This window comes from Rhyacophila brunnea, unplaced genomic scaffold (assembly GCF_057557595.1).
Source record: "Rhyacophila brunnea isolate RB1 unplaced genomic scaffold, BYU_Rbru_1.0 scaffold_21, whole genome shotgun sequence".
Classification (NCBI taxonomy): Eukaryota; Metazoa; Arthropoda; class Insecta; order Trichoptera; family Rhyacophilidae; genus Rhyacophila; species Rhyacophila brunnea.
Genome location: NW_028232871.1, coordinates 12,756,711 through 12,781,044, shown reverse-complemented (window position 1 = coordinate 12,781,044; position 24,334 = coordinate 12,756,711). Strand labels below are relative to the sequence as shown.

Sequence of the window (24,334 nt, the reverse complement as noted above, 5' to 3'; positions counted from 1 at the left end):
GGTCTAATGTTTACTGTTTTATGTTTACAATAAAAGTGTGAAACATGATATATTTTTTTTTGTCTATGTTGTTTTCTTTACTCAATTTACCTTTACCATTAAATCAAATGATAATTTAATTGTGGGTGATGAGCTTCAGTGACGTCCCGTGGGGGTAGGCAAGCCATGTGTTGCACGGGGGTGGCACATAATAGAGGAACGAGAACTTTCATGAATTAGACAATGCGGTCTCTTAATTAGAAAGTATTGACATCTCAGTTTAAAACATATTGTTATGGTGGTTGATCACACAGGCTAAAATTTCAGAAGTGTGCCTCCAAAACCGACAGCGCCACAGCCCTCCACATACCTAAAACTACCACTGTTTGAGAGTAGATTTCATGGAGATTCTCAAATTCTCGGTACCTATATGGTATGTACCTATGTCAATTTAAGATTTTTTGAGTATTTGTCTAATTAAGATAGCTGTACATAAATAATAAAATAGGTAAGTAGGTAGGTACCTACCTAACAAATTTTCAGAAAATATGAAACAAAAAATTAAGGAATACTGCATTCTAAGTCTACTTAAGGGCAGCACTGATGAATGCATTAAAAACACCGCAGGCCGAGAAAATAAGATTAGCAAAAATGGGGCCTGTTTGGGCACATAAAGCTTTTCATTAGGGGCCCACATGGGTCAAAATGGAGATTTTATGGTATTTTCAGAGCATTAGCCTGGACATTCCTTAAACGTTGTAGATAATCTATTTATATAATTTCGAAGCCTTATTATCATTTATGTTTATTTTAAACATTAAATTTGAAGACTGCATAAAGTATTTTTACAACATTTTTATTAGCTCGTATTCTTGTTTGTCCGGTGGTTGTTTGTCCAGTACAAATGTTGCAATCGTTTTTTAACTAACTTCCCGAGTAGCTTGACATTTGAAACTTTCAGAATATATCAGAACACGATGCCAATGCATTCTTTTAATAATTTTAGCCATCTTTAAGCAGAATTGAATTCATTTTCAGTTAATTCTGTTTTGTATGGAAAGTTATATCAGAAAAATCTGTAAAAAGTAAAAGACTATTATTGGTTGCTAAGATGGTGGTCTTAGGAACTAAATTGTTAATATATACGTGCATTACTATGGAAATCAAAATGACATTTCAGTATTCTATATTGTTTGTTTTTTATTTACTTCATATCAAGTACAAGTTTGAGCATATTGAGCATAATAATTCAACATAAAATTTAAAAACGTATATAAAAAGTTTTTTTTATCTTGTAATTATTATTACATAAAATCAAAGAGATTAGACTGTGCACCATGCAATGTCTTTGCATAAAATAGTATTCTTTTAAGCCTTTCGATCTAATGTTTTAGAATATAGTCATATTTCAGTACATCCATGTGCAGTGGTGTTAAGATTTTTTAGGTTTATCAATTAATTATATCAGGTAGTATTTTTTTGAAATACACCATTTCTATTGGCATTTTTCTTTCCCAGTGGTTAAGCTACAGACCTACAAACTTATCTGGAGAATAGCAAATAATGGAACTACGAACTACCATAGGACGCCATATTGAAAAACGTCATTCGAATGTCAGATTTTGCCAGTTACGAGATTGGGTGATTGGGTAGTTTTCGACAGTGGCTCTCCCATCTTATTCTCCAGATAAGAAGTAGGGAGTAAGATCATGTTAATGCGGGTGTTTGAACATGTACCCCACCGCAGTGACATTCCGAGACAAATTGCCGCCCCATTTTTTATACAGTATTTTTTATCATGCTTTCATGACACTAATATCTAAGAAATGTGTTGTATGGATACATTACTAACAAGATATAGGTACTTATCAATAAAACATACATAATTAAATTTAGATATGAAAAGCTGAAGAAAAGAATTCACAAGTGTCTGAGGTTCCATTTTTGGTTGATACTTCTGACCCATTTGGTTTGTACCATTTAGCAATAGATACACGAGTACACATTATTTTCACACAATTTTGACTATACTATTATTGTACAACAGGTAAATAAAATAATTTTAGCGGTACAGTTCGGTTATGAGGAATACAGCGGCAAACACATTTTGAAAATAGCCAATATACTGGATTATTTGTTAGGTTAACCTAAACTAACCCAACCTAATAAATAATCCAGTATATTGGGTATTTTCAAAATGTGTTTTCCGCTGTATTCCTCATAACCGAATTGTACCATTTTAGCTATTTTTATATTATATACCAAATGATTTTCCTCAATTTGCCGCCCTTCGAGTAACTGCCGCTCCCAACCGACGCTCAATCTGCTTACCCCCACGGGACATCACTGCCTAACCGAAAAAAACGATTTTTTTCGGTTCGGTATGAATATGCAAACCGAATTTCAAATAATAGGTACCTAATTCAAAAGTAAGTTCACAGAGGTTTGGTGAGTGACATCCTGTGTAGTTATTATATTTAAGATTACTATGGTAGGTGACGACATTTTCAGTTTGAATATGGGTGGCATTAAATTTAGCCTAGGGACGCCACTAGTTTTTTATAAAATATTAAATTGCGCATATTATTGTGTGCCTATCTAAAATTTTAGAACTGGATACACCATTATTTTTTAAACTGACATTTTAAAAATAATTTGACAAATTCTATGGCTTTGATATAAAATTTAAAAAAAATAGATTAAAATAATAAATTATTCTCAAGGAATGATTTTATATTTAAACGATGGGCACATTAATTATTTAAACGCGTCACTTGGCAACACCACCACCGCCATTTTCATTTAATAGGAAAATGTCAACGAGTTGATCTTGGAACTTGCTAAAAACTAGAAATTTTAATCATTTATATTTTATGCATAGTATTGTAGGATAATTATAAATACTTCCAAGATGTGGCACGAAGCTAAAAAGCAAGAAAAGCTCATTAGGGGAATGATAGTGGATTATCGCAGGAGAGCGGAGAGGCGGCGAGATTTCTATGAGAAAATTGTCAGTTTTTATATTTTACCAAGTCGGACGAGGCAGTGTTTTAAAGTTTCTAATACAACTGTATTTATAACGTAATTCGTTATTTAGTTCTTTTAAATGTAAATTCGACAATTCATTAAACAAATGCGCTATTAATGATTGAAGCTATCAACAAAACGCGGTCTAATATAAATTAAAAATGCGTTTGACGTTTCCTCATAAATTACAAGAAGCTAAAAGATTATTGTTGTTTTTACTGTTGAATATTCCTGTAATTACCGCAGAATTTGCTGTTTTGACATGGAACAGTGTTAAATGTATTCATCTCTTTTGGGTTTGAGTGTTTTAAATAATGAGGTTAACGGTTGTTGAGTTTTGAATGTTTATTTTTAGAAAGCGGATCCCACTCAATTTTTGCAGCTACACGGAAGACCGTGTAAAATACATTTGGATCCAGCTATTGCTGCCGCTGGAGATAGTGCTGCTATAATGTAAGATAAGCTGTAAATTATAACATATTTAGTTTGTAGCAATCATGCATCATCAAATGAGTGACACACTTTAATATTATGTATGTTTTGTTGTCAAAACAAAACAATAGAGCGATAATATGGTTAGCATTTCCTCAATCATAACTACCTAGATCAGTAGGGTCTGTTTTGATTTGTTAAACGCAACAATATCTTGTAATTTATGTACCTACTGCATTTGTATAAATTGGAAGGACAATACATGAATTCTCATTCAACTCATCAAGTCAGTCTGTGCGCTGTCCCCAAGTGAGTCACTGCTGTGTAACCAAAGTAAGGCGGTGAAGGTGGACTAACTGGTTCAAACACCTATTTCCATTATAGGATGCCATGGCAAGGTGATCATGAAAGCGTCATTGACAGATTCGACGTGCGAGCCCATTTAGACTACATTCCCGACATCAAAACTCCAGACCTGACTGCCGATGAGCTTAGCTACGAAGAGAGGAATTGTAATTACGAGCGTTACAGAATACTCGCTCAGAATATCTTCCTTGGTATTGGTATGTATCAATCATGGTTACATGTAAATTGTACGTAAAACATTTCACCGTGGCACAGTTGGTTGGTAAGTGATGAGCGAACACCACAGCTGTTGTGTCCTGATAGGGGGCCATTAGCTATAATTAGCATGTTATTTAAATGTGGTAATTGAAAAGTAATTAAAGGCTCCGCAGTGAATCGGTTAATTTTTTAAAGCCAAAAATAAGTCTAAATTGAAAATAAACATAGATATTGTCAATACCAATTCAATATTAAGTTATTTTAATAATAGCAATTAATGATGACTTCAGATAAAACATAAAAATAGTAGGTAAATAAAACAAGATGTTCTTTTATTTTACTTTTATTATCGCAAGCAATATGCTTATTATTAGCTATAGGTACAAATCGTAAATAAAAAGTACAAAAATATCAAGTTATTTTAATAATACTTCTTGCAGAGCCAAAGGTCGCCGATTATAGCGGTATGTCACTTCTAAAACCCGAAACGGCCACACACAAGTCCGATATGCACTACGTTCGCCACGTGAGTTACCTACAAGTAAACTCTTGTTTGATGGTTTTTAATATACGGCTATATATTTCCGATACAACATTTCACGGTGCAGTGTGATACGGCGAACTGCATACGTACAAGTTTCCGGGCACGATCAATCATTACGCTTTGTATAACAGTTAAAACAAAATAAGCATATTCATTCTACTGCTGACGATTTTAGATTTACAAAAATCCGACTTAGAAATCAGTCTTCCTTTTTTATCGCTATATCTGAGGATGGGATTCGGCCTCTTACAGAAGTGTTACCAGCTGCTATTCAAACAGTCGACCAACCTTTTTGCAGTCTGCCTAGAGGTCGCTTCCGTCGAGGTACCCACCTGGTTACCTACGGTGTCCTGTCGTTTGGCATCACATTCTCAGCGACACTAATGGTTTGCCATTCGACTGGGTTCTTATGGTTCATCTTTATTCTGGATTTTTGTAGTGAGGGTCCAAATATTTTACGTAATATTCTTCTCAAAGACTTCTCGTAAAATCATTATATACCGAATCATTGAACTGAATGCATCATGGCCATATGCTCCATTTTAGAGCAAATGTCTTACAGTCCTACAAACTTATATAAAGAACGGTCAAAAATGGAACTACGAACTACTATATGGACATTATTTTGAAAACGTCATTCAAATGTCAGATTCTGTCCAGTTGCGAGTCTTGATTGGGTAGTTTTCGACAGTGGCTTCTCCATCCATTCTTTAGATAAGTTTGTAGGTCTGTACTCACTTTGTGATGAATTATAATTCTATTGTTTATTATAGATAAAATTAACTGAATTTCTTTATTGTACCCAGTATCTAAATTTTATATTTTGAATAGGCGAGGAAAAATTCCTTCATCAGCTCTCGGTTGAGGAGCAATTTGGAGTGACCCTCGACGAAAAGGAGCTCCAGAAAGAGAGGCAAGGCGAAAAGAAGGGCAGCGGTGCCGCTATCGGTTACAATTATGACGAATCAGGACATTCTTCCAACACCCCAGGTAATTTATTTTTATCCTTGATTCGTTATTTTTAAAATTAAAGGCATGCTAGTACTTAAATATATTCCTATGTGAAGTTTATTGCCATCATGTTAGCTATGCAACCTTCGTAAGTGGCTCAATATCAAAGGTGTTGGGGATGTGATACGACTGGCCCAATTTATGGAGATGTGCTGTAAGCTAGCTACTACTACCAACCCTCGATAGAAGACAGCACCAAAACAAAAAGAAGTCGGCATTCAAATATGTATACCTTATGGGTAGTACTATATAGTTTACAGCACAGGTTCTCAAACTTATTTCGACCACCGCCCACTTAGAGATTTTAAAAAAATCTAGTGCCCCCCATATTTTTTAACTAAAACCTTAACTTCAACCAAAATGTCATTTTGGTCAACTTCCGAAGATGCCAGATTCATGAAATAAAAAGCGGGAACGAGACTAGTGCATGTGCAAGTGACTCTAGTTTTTTCGTCTATACGGGTCTCCAAGCATTCAAGCCTAAAATTGCATCTGAAGAATTTCAGATAGGGATGGGATCGCTGCGATCGACCAAAAATTTTTGTATGAAAAAAAATATCGGAAATCACAGACAATTTTATTTAGTTAGGTAACTTAACCATGAACTAAGTACATGAAACCTAAAGCTGCATCCTCATTATTACATGCATAAGCGACTCTAATTTAACCGTCTATACGGGACTCCAAGCATTCGAGTAGTTAAACGCATCTCAAATGGTGTTGTCTCTAGATTCCGTCGGATTTTTATAGATAGAATTTGTCTGCTGTCGCCCCTCTAGATTTCCTTAACGCCCCCTTATTTTCTTTGAGCCTTCTACTGCCCCTCTGAAAACCTTCAGCGCCCACAAGGGGGCGTTATCGCCCACTTTGAGAAAGACTGGTTTACAGTATCAAATTCAAAAGCGATGAAGAAATGCTTACTCAGGATCATAAATATAATATGAAAGTGAAGCTGAGGAAAGGACTCATAGACAAATATGTTCAAATAAGGCTGCTAGTCATGTCACATAACAGATTCATTTGTAGTATTGTCCGACAACGAGAAATCGGCGATAACAGGAAATTTCTGTGGTCTCATGTAAAAGACTTCTATTGACGTACCTGTCATAGCGGCAACATGTGCTAGGAGGCATATGTATAGGCGCTCCTTTTAGGTGTTACTCCTTTTCTTCTTCGCAATAAACCAATAATTTAGTAATAATAATTGTAACATCACTCGTTTTAAACATATTTTTATTATAAAAAGCTTCAAATTACGTAAATTGACAGATCCGTACACCATGAAAGCATATAATTATATGATAAATTTGCAGGCGTTCCTCATTTGAAAACGGAAATGCGAATGGCTACGCTGAAATTCACAGTTTTGACACGTGGGCAAGAAGTTCTTGTTTGACAGTAAACTTCAAACGATTTTCAGCCACATCTGTCCAAAACTGCACCATTTCAAACAAATTTTAAATTCACCTTCAGATTCAAATGGTTAATTATATTATTTTTATGCATATCATAAAGTTGCTGAATCCGTGTGATTGGCATAATACGAGGATACGTGGATTGTCTGAACGAACTGTTATCCGGCCTACTTTACTAATTTTATCTGTCAAAAGATAAATGGTCAATTCACATACACATTAGGCGTACAAGTTCATGGATTTGGCTCCCTCACTTTGATTCACTCACACTCACACTTTGATTCTAATACTTTTTTTAGATGTGGCGAGTACGAGTTCCACCAAAGCAGCTGCACCGACGGATGAAGACAAGGATGATTCTGACGAGGAATCTGATTTGGAAATGATTGACGTTGATCTTAGTATCGATGTCAACAAAGTCGAGCCGGCTCAGGTAATTATCACTTCCATTCTCTTAACAATGTGGTAATTAAATAGTAATTAACAGGTCCATGAGTCAACTCATTCACTGCGGACCTGTTAATTACTATGAGTACGACTCCTTGGGCACCTAGACATGTTCAGATTATGTCACAACACTAAAAAACCATAATAAATCAGTCATAATGTCAAAAATATCCAACAAATAAATTCTATACAATCACTTGCCACTTTTAACAGATCGACCATTTTGCCTTTATGTATATAGAGCACTGCAAGGTGCACGTTTTTCGTCACGCTCTTGTATGCCTCGGAAGTATAGAACACTTCACAAGTGGTAATAAATTAATCACACACGGACCGGTGGTCCGTGAGAGAATTTTGGTGGTTCGCTGAGTAATTTGAATATATTTACAATTTTTGTATTTATTAAAAAGTTTTAGAATATACTTATATTTTTTTTTGCAATTTTAGCATTATTACTTCGTCAGTCCATATTCAATGTGTTAAAGAAGAAATAAATTTAATAAAGTTTGCTGTTTGGGATAAAAATAAAATGCAAATATCGACACACTGATATTATTATTTTGTAATTCTTGACTCTCCATGTTGCAATAACGTCATTGGAACCAAGAATCCAACAGCTTGTTTCAAACAAGCAGCAACATTGTTTACACTGGTTATGTTTCTGTTACCTGTAATTAATCTTTTATACACCTCTATGTTGACGTAAATTTCATATTAATTTAATAATTGTATTGATTCTTTTTAAATAAAATGAAATTTCAAATGTTTTTTTTTTCCATTTTTCGTAATGAATATCTGTGTTAATAAGTTTATTTATTATAATTCTTTTGTCATTATATTGACATATCGAATTTTTAATAAGTGAAAAAATACGTGATAGTGGTTCGTGGGATTCAAGATTTTGAGTTTACTGGTCCGCGAGGTCCAAAAGGTTGGGGACCGCTGCTCTAAAAGGCCGGTAGTCTGAAAAAATTTGAAAAACTCAAGAATTTAAACCTTTCTTTAATTTTACACATTTTTAATATTTTTCTAAGTGTGAAATCATTATTGCAGGCTCACGCTATGAATACTTGCGGCGCCAATTTCGGCATGCAAGGAACGGACTTGTTCTCTTTCCTGACGGGCGACGCGCAAGACGCAGAGAATCAGAAGCAATTACTCCGAGAAGAAAAGGAGAAAGCATTATTCTCCGGGAGGAAAAGCCGCAGGGAAAGAAGAGCACACAGGTTATAATGATTGCTTGTTTCACTGACCAAGCATTGAATGGTATGATTTAATCACCATGTTAATTGGAATGCGCTGTCACTTGGTGTTTAAGTTTGTAACTATATATTTAATTGGTAACAACGTCTGTGAGTATATAAATCTCCACCGAATGTTACGATAATATTATCATCTTAGTGACTCTCGATCCACTGCCAGCAGAAGGCTTCTCCTTTCTGTCTCCTCCACTCTTCTCAATCAATCAATAATTTCAAGTCTTTGCCTTTTGTGTTATGATACTTTCGTTTACTCTCTTCTTGGTTATAATTATACCACTATTATTGTACACTATGTAGTTATCTTCTACCTTGGTTCTCACCACCACCCGTCATGTATGTATAGCCGTGGATATGCACGGCCGCCTTCCATGACGCTATAAATGTGTTTGAAAGAAGTGATTTTAAGTGCTCATTCCGTCCCGAGATGGAGCCGCACGGGATTGATGCTGCAACCATACACCGTAGTGCTTAAAGAAGAAAGAAAAATTTGGACCGGCTCTGCTGTCCGCAGATGTTAAGTACCCTGTGGTAACTATGTAGTTATCAGTAAATAATGATTGCATCATTTTTGATCTACAGAGACAAGAAGCTAGCACTACGAGTCGTGAGTCCGCCCCACTACGCCGCTCAGGCGTCGCCTCTAGGTAAGAGAAGGCACTCTCCATCTATGTCGCCCACTCGCTCCGTCTCTCCTGTGGAGACATTCTCCAATTCAATCACTTTCATCACTAGCTTCGGAGGGGAAGATGAAGCAGCTATTGATACAGGTATTTAAAAATAATCAGTTTCATCATCGACAACTCTCCACCTGTTCCTATCCGCAGTAATCGCTTTTCAGTTTCCATGTATATGGTATATCACCGTGTCTTGAAATTTGTATGTATGCAGTTTGCCGTATCACACTTCACCGTGAAATGTTGTATTAGAAATATATGGTCATATATTAAAGACAGTCCAACCTCTTTGGGTCGTATAGTACTGAAATAAAATTCATGTCTAAATAAAACACGGTTCTAGGCGGTTTATAGGAAGCCAGCGGCAAACAAATTTTGAAAATAGCCGATGTACCGGATTATTTGTTAGGTTAGGTTAGCTTAGGTTTTCATTCTTGAATTTTGCCAAAATCGCCTATGAAAATTGGCACAGTTCCTGCCTGGCTTCCTGTAAACCGACATGTACCTAAAACACTTATTACGTAATAAAAACTACTATGTAATTAAATTAGTCAATGGACGTCCTGTCATATCACATCTCACAAGTCTATAGACGTCATGTCCGCGAATATGTTAAATAAATTTGCACATTCGTGTGTTATTTTACTTTTCGACGTCCTATTGAATTGTTTCATAAAATTATACAAACTCGTCCACTAGCCTAATCCCTAGAATTAAATATTCAGGATATTGAGATAGATAAGTTTTGCATTATCTCCATATAAAATTGGTTTAATTTCCGGCTCCGAGACCCCTACCAAAATGAGGGCATTGGGCTATAGCCCCTTCGGCCCTATGGTAAATGCGTCCATGTGCCCCCCCATATTGGTTTTTCCAATACGATACCAGAGACGACAGTCTGATGTTTATTGATTGTAATAATATACATTTTTTTTAGATAAACCTGTGGCGAAAGCGTCATATGCTGATAAAGCGAGGATGAACGCCACTTCCAAAGAGAAAACTTATGCGACTGTTGTCAGAGATGGAAGCAGGCGACGTACTAAGCGGTAAGCATATCAATCTATGTCAATATTCACAATGACCAGAGACTTATATCAATTTACACGAAACATTTGTCGTTTTGAACCTGTTTCAACAGTGACACAAAAAAGAATAATTTCTATTATTGCCAGACCTGACTTAATGACAATGGTCAAAGACTGACTGCTAATGCGCATGAACCATGCGTTGACCAAGAGTTGACGGCAGAACCAGTATGGTGGCACATATTTTGTAGTGCGATCTTATAGTCTCAGGGCTCACTGCGACAAAGTTTTTATTAGTAGTGTCATCTCCCGTCAAGTCAAGATGCGTTCTCTTTCTTCGCTCAGTATGCTGATTTTTGCCAGTTATCATCTGTCATTTGGGACTTGGGAGTGAACAAATAAACACCTCGAAATGGTTGAAAACGGCTATTTTTATTTGACTTTTTACAGCTACATTTTTATACAATTTTTCTAATTTTTGCGGAGGACGAGTTTGACACTTTATAGTTTGGATGTCTAGAAGTGTCTGCCGCCTAAACTTTTGCTTTCGATAACGCTTTCAGCGAGAAGCGCTTTTATAGTGCAAGCGATTTCCTCTTCGGGAAATCAGATCGGAGTGTATTTTTGGAGTGTTATCAGCCGAACGCACTACCTCTACGCCACAGTATGATACTGCAATCGTGACGATTATACAGTATAGTATTATAGCTTAGAACTGTTCCGTTGCCTAAGCAGCGAATTTATTATTATCGGCCATTTGCAATTCCTTACGTAAACAAACGATTAAACGTCAGATTGACATTTGGTACTTTAAAAATAAAAACAACGAGAAACCATTATATAATTTAGTAATATAAGTTAAAGTGTATAGAAATAAACCAACGGCGTTCCAATAAGCAGTCCTTTTTCTTATATAGATAAATAAGAGCTAGTCAAAGAATCTAGTTTATCACAAGTTTTGTTTTTGTTTTGTTACGCCAAAGAAGTATAACTTCTAACGTGCGCACATAAGTACTCACACTGTTTTTTTTTTATGGCGTATTAAAATAATATGGAAATTGACTTAATAATACACTATTTAATTAATTACCGACGCATTTTTTTCCTTGTAATCGACCATTACTATGAGTCAGCTCGAAAATGGTTCCGGCCCCTCTAGACCTCCAGAGGAGACATCCCTAAATGGGGACCATTCGGCGGTGTGACAGTATATATTTGGGGTTGCAGCTGGATCTCATCTTAATGATGACATCATACTAAATTTAATTGTAGTTTTGATTGTAAATAATTTAATTAAATCCATACAATCACATATCTATTGTTTATAAACCTAATTGTATACATTTCTGTTATCCACACAGGTCACCAAGCCCCAGGCGTTCGGACTGGTCTCCGCACCAGCGGCAGCGATCTCCTCCAAGCAGAGGCGGCGCCCGTCCGTCTACCCGGCCCGCAGCTCCCCGATCCAGGAGAAGGTCCCGCTCTTGGAGGTCCAGGTCGGCCGACAGTCGGTCAAGATCTCGCTCCAGATCCAGAGGCAGATCGTTCACCGCCGCCAAAGACAGACGACGGAGGTCTATGTCCAGTAAACGCTCGAGGAGAAGTGGATCAAGGTATTTAATCATACTTTTTACCCTATCACCATCATAATAATGTACAGCTTTTAAATGGATTTGTGCTTTGTATATTTGTATGCATGTTCTGTATATCAGAAGACCTTGATTTTTTAAAATCTAGAATACATATTTATATAATACAGTGAAACCCCGATTCTACGATTTTCAAGGGACCCTAAAAATAAACGATAAATGCGGTATATATAAAAAAAAAAAAATCTACGTCTTAAATTATTTTGAGTTTCTCAGCAAGAGTTCTAGTTTTCTTCATGGGGGGAATTTTAGTTGCGGCTTATAAAAATTCGTGATACGAGATGCGAGGCAACTGTCATGAATTCAAGAATGAAAACCTAACCTAACCTAACAAATAATCCAGTATATCGGCTATTTTCAAAAAAAATTTGCTGCTGGCTTCCTGTAAAGTGTAAACTGACAAGAACCATATTTTATATAGACATGAATTTTATGTCAGTACTATCAGTACCTATTTACTTTAAAATACGGCCATATATTTCCGATACAACATTTCACAGTGAAGTGTGATACGGCAAACGCATACGTACAAGTTTCCGGACATGACCAATTTTACTACACAAATTTAATATAGTTCCAGAAATGCTATCAAGTGCTCTAATGGTAGAAATACGGCACACTTTAGTATAATCTTGGCTCCCTGCATAATACTTAAAATTTTATCCGTCAATAAGGAAGATAGATAACCTATAACTAAAGAAACTATTTTTTCTTCATATTATGTATAATTTTAATTAAATAAATAAATATTGTTTCCTTTTCCAGTTCATCTCGTTCATCGTATCGGTCAAGGAGTATGGACTCTCAATATTCTTCCGCCAGCAGGTGATGCATATTTTACAGTACCCACATAATTTTTTTATCTATCTATATTCCGAACTCTATTTTCCTTCTTGACCATTAAAATGTGAGATGCTTTGTCGTTGTTTTACCATCCATACATGTCAGGTGACCAGCCCATTATGTGTTGGGTTTAAGGTTACGATTGTAGCAACGTCATCAGATACCATCCATAGCCAGTTCTCACATCTGAACTCACCCGTTTGCAACGTGTCGAATACGTCGATATGACGTTATCTTTATTCACAAAACACACATTGCCAAATGGAGCTCCAAATGTCTATATGTTTCGAGGGTTACGTGCGACTGTCGCTAGGTAGATGTGCGCGGTCATAATATGCAACACCGGATCGGTGTTCTTGGAAGATTTATGGCTGTGCGGCAGACGAGGCGAGTTTAAATATGAGAGCCGGCTTAGAGATTGAGTCAAAGGTCTTTCGCAAAATTTTATTCTCGAAACACCTGCAGCTTCAATGAGGCTATTCTAACATATCACTTTATGTTTCAGGCAGTTAATTATCACAAGAAGTTAACTGTCAAGAGTGCTATCTTTTAACACCCCCTCTCTTGGCTGTGTTAATTTTTAGAGCGAGATAGAGTACGTCATATTGAAAATCGAGATGCGAGATGTGACCATTTTGAAAAATAATCTACATCACATGTCACGGCCGCTGCCTTAATTTATAGTTCCCCCGCTAGCTGTCAAATATCGAGTGGCGAGTAGTAACATAATTTTTTTTTAAAACTTATTGTAATGACATGGCTAATAAAATTGTAGGTTATGTTGATATGTTCAATACATGTTTGACGTTTCAATACAAAATTTCGGGGTTCGGGTGGAGAAACCATAGATACACTTGCACGAGCATACCCGAATTTAACCGAGTTTCGCAAATAAGAGACGTATTTCACATGACACGCATACTAACTTAAATTTTCGCCATGTTATGAATTATCAATTATGTTAGATAGCCGCCTTGTGTATGGAATTGCTTCCGTGTTAAATTGAATCAATAAAAAAAATGGAAGTGTTACCGTGTAACTCTTGACAGTAATGTCCACCAATGGACACCGCATCAGAATAATGAAAGCGTCCTCGTAAACCATTTTACTCATACAGATCTGCAATATTAGTTATGTAGAAAATATAATTTATTTATTTTTCTTTTTAGTGGCAGGAAGAGAAAGTATTCTCACACGGCTGGCAACAACAGCGGAAATAAAGAGTCAGGTGTCGGTACCAGCGGCAACAATCAGAATTCAACTTCAGACCGCATTCCAAAATACTACGGACGCAAAAGGGAGGGATGTCGATCGTCCTCCAGCGAGCTTTCCATTGATTCCAGTGACGGCCAATCCAACGGCACAGACAAGTTTGTTTCATTATGTCTAATTTTATATTAGTTTCGTTGAGAGTAAGCTACACTTGTAAGCGAAAAATTGCAGGGTTTCAAAAAGCATTTCATGTAACAAGTGCTAATTAAAATTGTCGAGATTCTATAAGATTCCCGTAGCTTAATTGGTAAAGTATTCTGGCGCGAATCCAGCAGATACAGGTTCAAGTCTTGTCGGGTGTCGTATTTTTTCTACAAAATGAATTTTTCTGGTCTGTATATGCATGAGATGTTTTCAAATTATGTTTATTCTGTACATAGAATGTTACATTCTGATATCCTGTGTCTTATTCGTTGAATAAGAGAAATAGTTCATTATTCTTTTTACTTGTACTGAAACGAAAACCAAAACGGAAAAAAATAAGAGTTTGAAACCCTGATTTTAGAATAATCGTACAGTCCTACAAACTTATCTAAAGAACTGTCAACAATGGAATTACGAACTACCATATGGACGCCATTTTGCAAACATCATTCGAATGTCAGATTCTGTCCAGTTGCGAGTCTTGAATGGGTAGTTTTTGACAGTGACTCCCCATCCAATCTTTAGATAAGTTGTAGGTCTGTACTGTTGTCTGATACAGTAGAACCTCGTTAATAAGAACACGGATATTTTGAAATTCGCCGTAATTAGAAATTTTCGCGAAAAAAAAAGTCCCTTGAACATTATTTTCATATAAAACCATACCTTTCATTCGAATTTCGTAATTCAAAATTATTTTAGAGTCCTGGCATATAAAAATATTCAATAAATCGTAATAAAGTACACTATTTCATGTGCCACTCATTGAAAATTGTGACAGACTTTTCGTAAAACATCATAAATTACTTATTTTAAGAAGGTAATAAAATTAATCCTGACATTTTATGACCTATTAACACACAAGGAACTGGAAATTTGGTAGGCACATCTATGATCGTAAACGATACTGATGAAATTTAAAAAATAATAATTTTAATATTTTTCTCTTCATAATTTCATTTCATAATTCGAATTTTTTTTCGATTTTCGGTCCTGTGGAATTTGTATTAACGAGGTTTTACTGTATGTATTTTGTTTTTTCTTTCTGTTTCAGAACAAATGACACTTTGGCTGGCAGTAAAACCAGCCAAGTCTCGAATCTAGTCCATAATTCTGGAGCAGCATCCAAAGTCAGTAAGAATCATTGCATTGGACCTCCCTCACACCAGTTTATCTCTATCAGACACTTATCTCAATTTACCTCCATTTGCAATAATAAATAACATTTAACGACTCCTTCTATTTGCTACAGTTAAAAATCCTTATGCCCTCGAGCAATTCTGTGGTGCGGTTACCGCCTTGCACCGCCGCTATAAACCGTAACTAATCACTTAGCCGGACATTGTTGAATATTTCTATTCAATAGCTGAACGAAGCATAGGGCCGTATGGACAGATGTAGTCGTTAAGTTAACCTGTCTTAGTTACGTTACACGATACTTAGCATGACAATGTCGATTTTTAACATGACTTAAAACAGAAACATTAAAACTGTACATTATAAATTATTGAATTATTATAAATATACAGTTAATATCCGTCTATGGCGTGAATATGTTGATAAGTCTAAAAACGTCAATTCTCAGCGGCTTTTTGTAAGGTTGGTATTCTGTGGTAAATCAGAAATGTTTTTAAATTTTAGTTTGTTGAGAATTTAAAATTCGTTACATCTAAATTCTACGTAAAACATTTCACCGTAGCACAGTTCGCCATAAGCTTTCTTATCGGAAAGAGATGACCGTATACTACACGGTCCCCAATTTTAATAAATTCAATATGGAACATTAATTCAATTTTGGCAAAATTCAAGAATGAAAACCTAACAAATAATCCAATATATTATTTTCAAAATTTGTTTGCTACTGGCTTCCTGTAAAGTGTAAACCGACAAGAACCGTGTTTTATTTAGACATGAATTTTATGTCAGTACTATACGACCCGGAGAGGTTGGACTGTCATTAATTATATGGCCATATATTTCCCATACAACATTTCACGGTGAAGTGTGATACGGCGAACTGCATAAATACAAGTTTCCGGACACGTTTAAAATCATCCAAAAACATATAATCTGATTTACCACAGAAAGCCAAACGTACCAAAAGCTGCCCTGGGAATTGGTGTTTTTAGACTTATCAACATAGTCATGCCGTTTTGTCAATGGCTTAATCAAATAAATGCACATAACGAGGATAGAGTATAACTCATGCATTTTTCAATGACAACACTATGTCAAATACGCTCACGTTGGTCATTCAATATTCACATTTACATTATCCGGTCGTCAAACGACATTTAAGTTGTGATTATATTGAGATGTATGTCGCGTACTGTCACGGCGACAAATTTAGTCTATGGTTTTGTCATTTTGCAGAATATTTTGAACGAACACGATCTCTGTATATTCAATGACGGAGTAATCTAGTAACAAGTCTCTGTAAATTCAATAATACTTTGAACGGAACCCAACCCGCAGACCATAGATAATAGACAACATTCTTATAGAAAATACATAGTGCCAACCACTAAAAACAAAAAACACTATTTTGACATGATTCAAAAATGTGTAGGCATTTAGAAAATGATAAAAGAGTCATGCGGGTGTCGATGCAGTGTGGTACGTGTGAGGTGACCTCATTGTTCTGGTGATTTCGGCAGATTCTGCTAACTAACAATGTTCGTTTAAAGGTTCAAAATGTGCTACGGTATGGGAGCATCAGTCTGATAACATTATAAACACCAAGAAAAACGACATTACAAACTTTTTTCCCGTACAGGCAGCTTTCAGTGACGTCATATGATAGTACGCAACTTGCATCTCAATATAATCATAACTTTAGGAGCGGTCACAATGTGTTCTGTAGTTTTATTTTCACATTCAACATAGCCCAGAGCCATACGTGGCACGACGGTCAGCCCACAAATATCTAAACAATTAATTCTCTCTATGTACGTATCCAGTAAGTACTTTTAATCACAAGTTATATGGTCGATAATCATTATAACATACGTAGTAGCATTATAGAGTTTTTTTTTTTTGTAAATGTAATAATTTAAAATGAATATATTCAGTGCCTATTTTCAAAAATCGATAAGTCCGCAATGCAATATTGTGTTCAACGACGTTTTTTTGTGTGTTGGTTGGTTTTTACATAACTTTCTTGATTTTTCCTTCATAATTAATATATTTTCAAATTAGAACGATATGGCCTTTTAACCCTTTATTAAAATACATATAAACAGAATAAAATTGGACATATCAATATTTATTTGCATCATTTTAAATAAGATAATAATTGAAGTAAACATTTAAAAAAATAAATGCATTTATGCGATTTTAAAAATTATTTATAATTTGGTCATAATATGAGGACTTATTAATTTTTGAAATCTAATTAATATACAATTATATAATATTAGTCATTTGGTATCATACATGGAATTATCCCATATATGTGTAGGATAGTTCTTGCTTTGTTTGGTATCAAACCAAGAACTATCCTACATAATATAATATATTATTATGGGATAATTCCTTATTTGGTTGTTTGTTATCAAAGTGTGAACTATCCCATATTTATGTCGGATCTTAACAGCCTCCTGCACCCTTCGCCACTATATAATAATGCTAAGGGCATACAAACATTTTTTTATTTTAATTGTATATAATATACGTTCCATAATATGTGCCGACGTAGTTACCGTTTTTGACAATTCTCACGGATACAACTTTTAGCTATTGTAACTGATCTTCACAAATGTCGCGTTTAGTACCTGTAGTTTTTGCATTACGGGCGACTGAAATTGACAGACTGATGCAATTCGGGCTTATCTTACACCCTCTCCCTATGTGCCCTGTTATTCGCATTCGCGCGCACGCCTGCTGTATCCTCTTGATAACTCTGGACCTTTGGCTTTACAGTGGAATAACACTTATCGTTATTCACCGACTTCTTGCTTAGCTATAACTGTTGAAGAATACTACCAGTTTCGTAACACCCTAACCTCAGAATGGCACCGAATTCAAAGACGTATTCTATGTCAAAATAATAAGTTTATCTTTGGCAATAGAACAACAATTCTATTTTATTTTTTCTTTACCACTTAACTATTTGGTCAGATAATCAAGATAACTGAGTTATCATCGGATCAGTTTTTCATTGGTAACAAAAAGGTTTTAGATGGTCTCCTAGTTTTAGATGATGTCACTCTGTGTTAGTCACTTTTCTATTTATCTTATGCTTTTCTCTCTTCTAATTTATCTCTGTTTTCAGCTGTCCAAGTCTGCGCAAGAGAAACTGTCCATAAAAGAGCGTCTCCGAAAGAAAATGCAGGCCCAATTATCAAGGCAACGTGAGTTTATAACAAAACTTATTAGTTTGATACATCTCCTTCTTTCCGCGTGATGCCTCTTATAGGTCACCATAAAAGTCTACAAATCTTGATTTTGTTGCCTGTGAGCTCGCCAAGTTGCTCGTAGACTTGTCACAGGGCTACCTAAAACCACCCGGATTGTCATATTCTTATGATTGATGGCAGTAGAAAATTCATATTGTAATTTTAACTCTATATTTTTGAAATTGGATAAAGGCCCTGTCCACATGGCTCGTTTTGACTCGCGTCCATTCCAGGTACATATAACTTCATTGAGCCGTCCACAAGCACTCGCATCGTAACGACTGTCATGCGCGGTCGAGGTACAGGTGACCTCATTGAGGTGTACACATTCACTCGTGGCAAGACACGCGCCATGTGGACGAGGGCTAAGTTATAAGACGTCCGGTATAATAAAAGTTCATTATATTGACTGCCTCATGGAATAACACACCAACTGGCAAGCGTGATAGGGATTCTTGTAGGCTTAGAGACGCCACGCTGCATGGTGTCCATATGCTCCAAATAAGAGGGATATGGCCAAAAAAAGAGTTATTCCACGAGGCAGTCGATATAACACTTGTTTTGTTTACTTTGGAAACATTGTCAAGTGTGAGTAAACACTATTCATAGTTAAATTATTATTATCTTACATTTCCAGTGCGGGCTGACAAGAAAGCGGAAGCTGAACGTGTCGAAAGAGAGCAGCAACTTTTGCAAGAGAGAGACGACGAGATGAGAGAACTGGCCATCAGACTCAGGAGAAGGTATTTGTTTACTTTCACTCTTCCATTTCTGATCAAATAAACTTAATTAAAAAACTTGTCACCTTTTTAATTTGGAGTGACCAAAATGTATTTTGGTGATTTTGAATATTTGACTATTTTCAGGCAACGGGAAATGAGGCACCAACGCAGGGCTTCTGAAAGTTCTGCCGACAGAGACAGCTCATCGTCACATTCTCCAAGAAATAACAGGTATGTATGCTCCAAGCAGGGTGCAGTTATTAAATGAAACCAATTTTCATTATAAATGCCAAATAAGCCTAGGTTTCATCCGTATTTGGGTCGTAGACAAAAACTAGAAAGGGGAGGTCGTCCTAAAAGCTTAGGAGTTGAATTTAGACAAAATATTCAATATGTAGGTATTTGATACAGTAAAACCTCGTTAATAATTCAAAATTTGAAATTTTCGCGAAAAAAAAGTCCCTTGAACATTATTTTAATATAAAACCATAACCTTTAATTCGAATTTCGTAATTCAAAATTATTTCAGTGGCCTGGCATATAAAAATATTCAATAAATCGTAATAAAGTACACTATTTCATGAGCCAGTCATTGAAAATTATGACAGACTTTTCTTAAAACATCATAAATCACTTATTTTAATTTTATTATTATTTAAATTTTAATTTTATGACCCATTAACACACAGAACCGGGACAGCACAGCGCTAATCGTAAACGATATTAATGAAAAAAATAAATTTCAATATTTATTATAATATTTTATTAATATTCGAATTTTTTTTCGATTTTCGGACCCGTGGAATTCGTATTAACGAGGTTTTACTGTACCTACATTCGACATAATTACAAACATCAAATCTATATTCCTAGAGAAGGGTTTGAATGTAAACTCATCATATAGACTCTATGCGAAGCTATTCTATACACATGGCAGCTATCGACGGTAGTTTATTATATTTATATATTGAGGCAGTTAATTGTTACAATAAGTAACCATCTAAATCAGGGCTTCACAAAGTGTGTCCCGCGTGACTTTTTGATGTGTCCCGCGAGATTTATGCTAAATCTTGAATATTAAAAATTACATTTAAAATTAAATATCCTCTGGCAAGAATGAATGATCAGACACTTTGATATTTGTGTATGCGGATGTATCTTATCGTTATAAGAATTTAATTGAATTCTACAAAGGACTTTCCACTTGAGTTACATATTATATCCAAATATAGTTAAACATGCTCATCAAATGTCTTCTTTATTTGGAAGTACCTATATTTGTCAAAAAACATTTTCTACAATGAGCATTAATAAATCAAAATTAATAGACAAACCATATAGCATCTGTTTTGCATATATTCACACCACAAAATTTGAGCTTAGATTGCAGAATTTAGTTTCAAACAAACAATTGCATAAATCACATGGTGAAAAAATAAATTTTATTTTTTAGTATGTTAATAAGAGTAATAATAATGTAAGTATATTTAGTTAAAAATATAAGTTTACACAATGAAATAATTTATAATATTTTTGCCTTATGTTTTTAAAAAACAAAATATTTACAAAAAGGGCAGCCCGCCAAATATTTTTGATTTCAAAATTGTCCCTCTGACAAATGTGAACGCCTGGTCTAAACTGTTAAAAAGTGCTATCGTTTAACACGCCCTCTCTTGACGGTGTTAACTTTTAGAGCGAGATTGACAGTTGTGACGGTTAACTTATTGAACAATTAACCGCCTCAATACATAAATATGATAAAATGATATTATTTACCACTTTGGCCATCGATAGCCGCCTTGTTTATAGAATAGACCCACTGGACTCCTTTTCGTAGGACAAAAACCAAAAATATAATATAAAATTTGTCTTCCACAGGAGTAGATCTCCGCCGTTACCTCCTGAAATGAACAGCGGAGACACGGCAACTCAGCAAGAAGGCGGCGGATCCCAGCAGAGAACAGATAAATCCAAGACGTCCCCATGGGAGCAATCCCCCGACCAATCCAAAGGCAACGCAAACCAAGCAGAGAGAACCAGCCCGAGAGACGCTGACACGCAACGATTCAGCGACGCCAACCGATACAACAGACCTCCGCCATTTGTTATTCGGAACTCGTTCAATCCTGCCAATCCGCCGGACACTAGGGGCTCATTCACCAATACCAGATACCCTAATGATGTGAATAAAAATACGGAGTTCGCACCCAGAGGAAGGAGTGACGATGGCAACAGGAACAATTTCAGTCAAGGTTATAATGATAATTCGAATTATAGATCCGATTCCAATCGAAATTACAGAGACAATATGGACCCTCGTTTTAATGATAATAGATTTGGAAATAATCGTGATTCAAGTTATTATAACAGAAATTCGGGTTACAATAACAATAATAATAGGGGTTCGTATACGAATAGCCGATACTCCATTGACAACAGAGACAGGGGTTTTAATAACAATATTGGGAATAGAAATTACGATAATAAGTATCAGGACAACAGGAAATACGGTGATAGTAACGATTCACAGGATAAGTACAAGAGAGATAATAGTCAAAGTGGAGACCAGCGTCGTAGGGACGGTAATTCGGATTCGCAGGGTCCAGGAACAAGCTCTTCCGCTAAACCTTTCAAACGATTGGTTGATTATTGATTTTATGTTTGCATAATTTATAAAAACCTCGATTTATACATACCGATAGTGTGTTAATAAAATCCTGAACCAATGCGAGACTCCAACACATGGCTTTCCGGGGGAGCGATTTAATCAATTGATACTTCTGCAGAGTTCAGATTTTGAGGTGTCGCTTATCAATCGATTTGTACATGCCGATAGTGTTTTTAAAACCCAAAATATTTAGATCTTCGGTTACTCACTGTTTTTATATCATAGTTTATGATACTCAATTTTTGTATGTTATGTTTTACTAGATCTAATATTAAGGGCAATGTTTATATTACATACAATTATTAAATAATATTCTATTAGGAAATCTTTGTACATTAAATTTATCTTAATGACATATGCGTAGAATGTGTTTCTCGCAAATAGTGACCCTGTATTTTTGATTACATGTAAATTGTACGTAAAACATTTTACCGTGCCACAGTTCGCTGTGAGCTTTCTTATCGGAAAGAGGGTGACCTTATACTATACGGTCTCCAATTTTATTAGATTCAATATGAACATTAATTCAATTTTCGTAGCTGATTTTGTCAAAATACATCAATTCGAATGAAAACCTAACCTAACCTAACAAATAATTCAGTATATCGGCTATTTTCAAAATTTATTTGCTGCTGGCTTCCTGTAAAGTGTAAACCAACAAGAACCGTGTTTTATTTAGACATAAATTTTATGTCAGTACTACACGACCCAAAGATGTTGGACGGTCTTTAATATACGGCCATATATTTCGTATACAAAATTTCACTGTGAAGTGTGATACGGCGAACTGCATACGTACAAGTTTCCGGACACGGTATATTTTATTGAAATGGGTCAGTGCGCAGATATTGTTTGTCCAATTTTGTATAATTTGATTTAAATCACAGAATATTTTCTCAAATACCGTATTTGGACGTACAATATTTTTACAGCACTAAGTTCTGTTGCAAGTTACGGGGTTTTGTGTATAATGACTCTAATTCAACCTGACATATATTTGAACTAACCCTTTGATTAGTAGTTTATGAAAAGAGTCACAAGATGTAAGGGAGAGAAAAATGATTTAATTAATTTACTTTATCTACCATTTCTTTACCCCCTGTTCAACTTTGATAATGAAATATATTTTCTTTTAAAAAAAAGTTTAGTGTAATGAAATTAAACTTGGATCCCTTTAATTGTTGATAAAAAAAAAAACAGATTTGGAGCTTATTTGACAACTGAGACACTCTCTTATGCTGTGTCCCACACAGGCTACAAGTTGCTGGCAACCTCGTTAGACTTCATGATAATTATCGTAAAATTTAATGAGGTTGCCAGTGTGGTCACGGTCATTAAGATCCTTTTAGACGTCAGTTCCGTTGTCCGTTCGGTGTAGCTTTCCGTTTTGGTCTGTCTGTTCAGTTTTGAAACGGCAGTGTATTTAGACGATCAGTTCAGTTGTTTCTTTCAGTCTCAGTTGACAGCTCAATTGGGAAACGGTGATGTATATTTACGTATTTTTTATTATTTTTATTCTAACTTTCTTAAGTTGGTATAATACAGTATCTAGATTTCAAGAAATGATAATATTTCAATCGGACGTTAGAAAAGTAATATGAAAAATATACCAACATAGTAATTTACATGTCAATTTAACTGGCAACTCTGAATACGATAACTGATAGAAAACACTGTCACGTCTCCGTTTCGGTTTCAGTCGGCCGCTTCAGTTTTGCATTTACACGTCAGTTTAACTGACAGGTCGACTGAAATGGACAGCAAAACTGATTGTTTAAAAGCACCTTTATATAGAAAATCTCAACAAGTTTTCACTTAAGCAAAATACATTAAAGACATAAATGCGAATTTGCAATTATCACTCTTATGTGGAGTTATGCACTGCACAATACAAATGTAAACACCCGCAGACACGTTAGCATAATAGAATGACAATGTTGCCAAGACACGAATGCGATACTTATTGCAGTAGTCACCTTTATCGCAATTACTGTTATTAAAGTAGACACGTTGGCAGAGTAAGTCAAAAGACACGGAATGCATATTATTTGCAATTTATGCACCCTTATTGCAATGTATAAGAATTTATTTTTCAACCACATCCAATATAATATACCGTATAAGTTTTATAATGTGCTACTATTGAAGTGGACACGTTGGGCAGAATGTGACAATAACACTATTAATTATTATGTTAACGAATGAGTGAAGTTTGTACAAAAAAACTCAGATGTCTTTGGGCAGGGCCTTTTTATTCTA

General features: G+C 35.4%; 1 protein-coding gene across 1 annotated transcript; it reads left to right on the top strand.

Annotated features, from left to right (window-relative positions):
* Window positions 1-2,772: 2,772 nt before the first annotated feature.
* Window positions 2,773-23,261, top strand: LOC147070738 (uncharacterized). The gene is made up of 16 exons (XM_085948930.1): window positions 2,773-2,989; window positions 3,362-3,459; window positions 3,823-4,001; window positions 5,378-5,536; window positions 7,272-7,405; window positions 8,473-8,645; window positions 9,261-9,448; window positions 10,293-10,404; window positions 11,745-11,996; window positions 12,798-12,857; window positions 14,045-14,245; window positions 15,343-15,418; window positions 18,562-18,640; window positions 19,323-19,428; window positions 19,552-19,638; window positions 21,286-23,261. The coding sequence occupies exons 1-16, from the start codon at window positions 2,891-2,893 to the stop codon at window positions 22,058-22,060; spliced, it is 2,778 nt and encodes a 925-aa protein (XP_085805056.1). The 5' UTR covers window positions 2,773-2,890; the 3' UTR covers window positions 22,061-23,261.
* Window positions 23,262-24,334: the final 1,073 nt, after the last annotated feature.

Bases quoted from the DNA above. Each gene is read 5' to 3' on its own strand.
- LOC147070738 (XM_085948930.1), top strand. From the start codon at position 2,891: ATGTGGCACGAAGCTAAAAAGCAAGAAAAGCTCATTAGGGGAATGATA. The intron at 5,537-7,271 runs GTAATTTATTTT...TACTTTTTTTAG, and splicing joins ACATTCTTCCAACACCCCAG to ATGTGGCGAGTACGAGTTCC. The intron at 18,641-19,322 runs GTGAGTTTATAA...TTACATTTCCAG, and splicing joins GGCCCAATTATCAAGGCAAC to TGCGGGCTGACAAGAAAGCG.